General features: G+C 44.6%; 1 protein-coding gene across 1 annotated transcript; it reads right to left on the minus strand.

The window, feature by feature from the left end:
• Positions 1–321: 321 nt before the first annotated feature.
• On the minus strand, positions 322–636 carry LOC122026598. Its single transcript, XM_042585334.1, has one exon. The coding sequence runs from the start codon at positions 634–636 to the stop codon at positions 322–324; it is 315 nt and encodes a 104-aa protein (XP_042441268.1).
• Between the last annotated feature and the right edge of the window lie 266 nt (positions 637–902).

The following is a 902-nucleotide window of genomic DNA, read 5'->3' on the forward strand; positions in this document are numbered from 1 at the left end:
GGAAGAGAGGAAAAAGAAAAAGAGAAAAAGGAAAAAAAATGAACTTTTCCTCATTTAAATGGGGTAGCCTAAACAGGTTTTCCTGTGGCTCAATACTTATCCCCATAACCTAAGTCATACGGGCTCCGAAAAATTTCTAAAAAATTTGGAAAATTCTATTATGGTTATTCACCCTTTTTTGGTATTTTACATTCTCTCCCACTAATAAAAAATTTGATCCCCAAATTTTGTTATCTACCATCAACAAGTACTAACAACAGATAGATAGTATAAATGTTAAACAAAAATTAACTCACATACCTCAAGTGAAAAGGTTGTTAGTCAAACGATGGCTTTTGCCCTTGTTTCATCCACCAAGTCAAGCTCCATCATTCTCTGCTCGATGTTCCCATCATCGTAGTGCTGCACCCGATCGGACTCTACCGTGACCTCTACGGGGACAACTGCTTCTCCGCCGTATACCAACTGAAATGGAGTTATGTCGGTCCCCTCTTTCAGGGTCGTGCGAAGATACCATAACACACTGGGGAGCTTGTCGACCCAGCTGCCTCCCATGTGGTCAAGCCGAGCGTGCAAGACCCTAAGGATCTTTCGATTGGTAACCTCCGCTTGCCCATTGCCTTGGGGGTAGGCCATTGAGGTGAAGGACTGTTATATGTCATAGCCTTCACACCATTCTTTGAGCTCCCAACCGGCGAACTGCCTCCCATTATTAGACACGAGTTGGCGTGGGATCCCGACCCGGTAGACAATGTTCTGCTAAATAAATTGGGTAACCATCCTCTCGGTGATTCTTGCAAGCGGCTCGGCCTCTACCCATTTTTAGAAGTAGTCCACAGCCACCAGCAGAAACTTCCGTTGACCGGTTTGTTGATACGGTCTGACCTGGCTGTTGTTTTGAT

The sequence above is a fragment of the Zingiber officinale genome, chromosome 10A (genome assembly GCF_018446385.1).
Source record: "Zingiber officinale cultivar Zhangliang chromosome 10A, Zo_v1.1, whole genome shotgun sequence".
NCBI classification, from domain to species: Eukaryota; Viridiplantae; Streptophyta; class Magnoliopsida; order Zingiberales; family Zingiberaceae; genus Zingiber; species Zingiber officinale.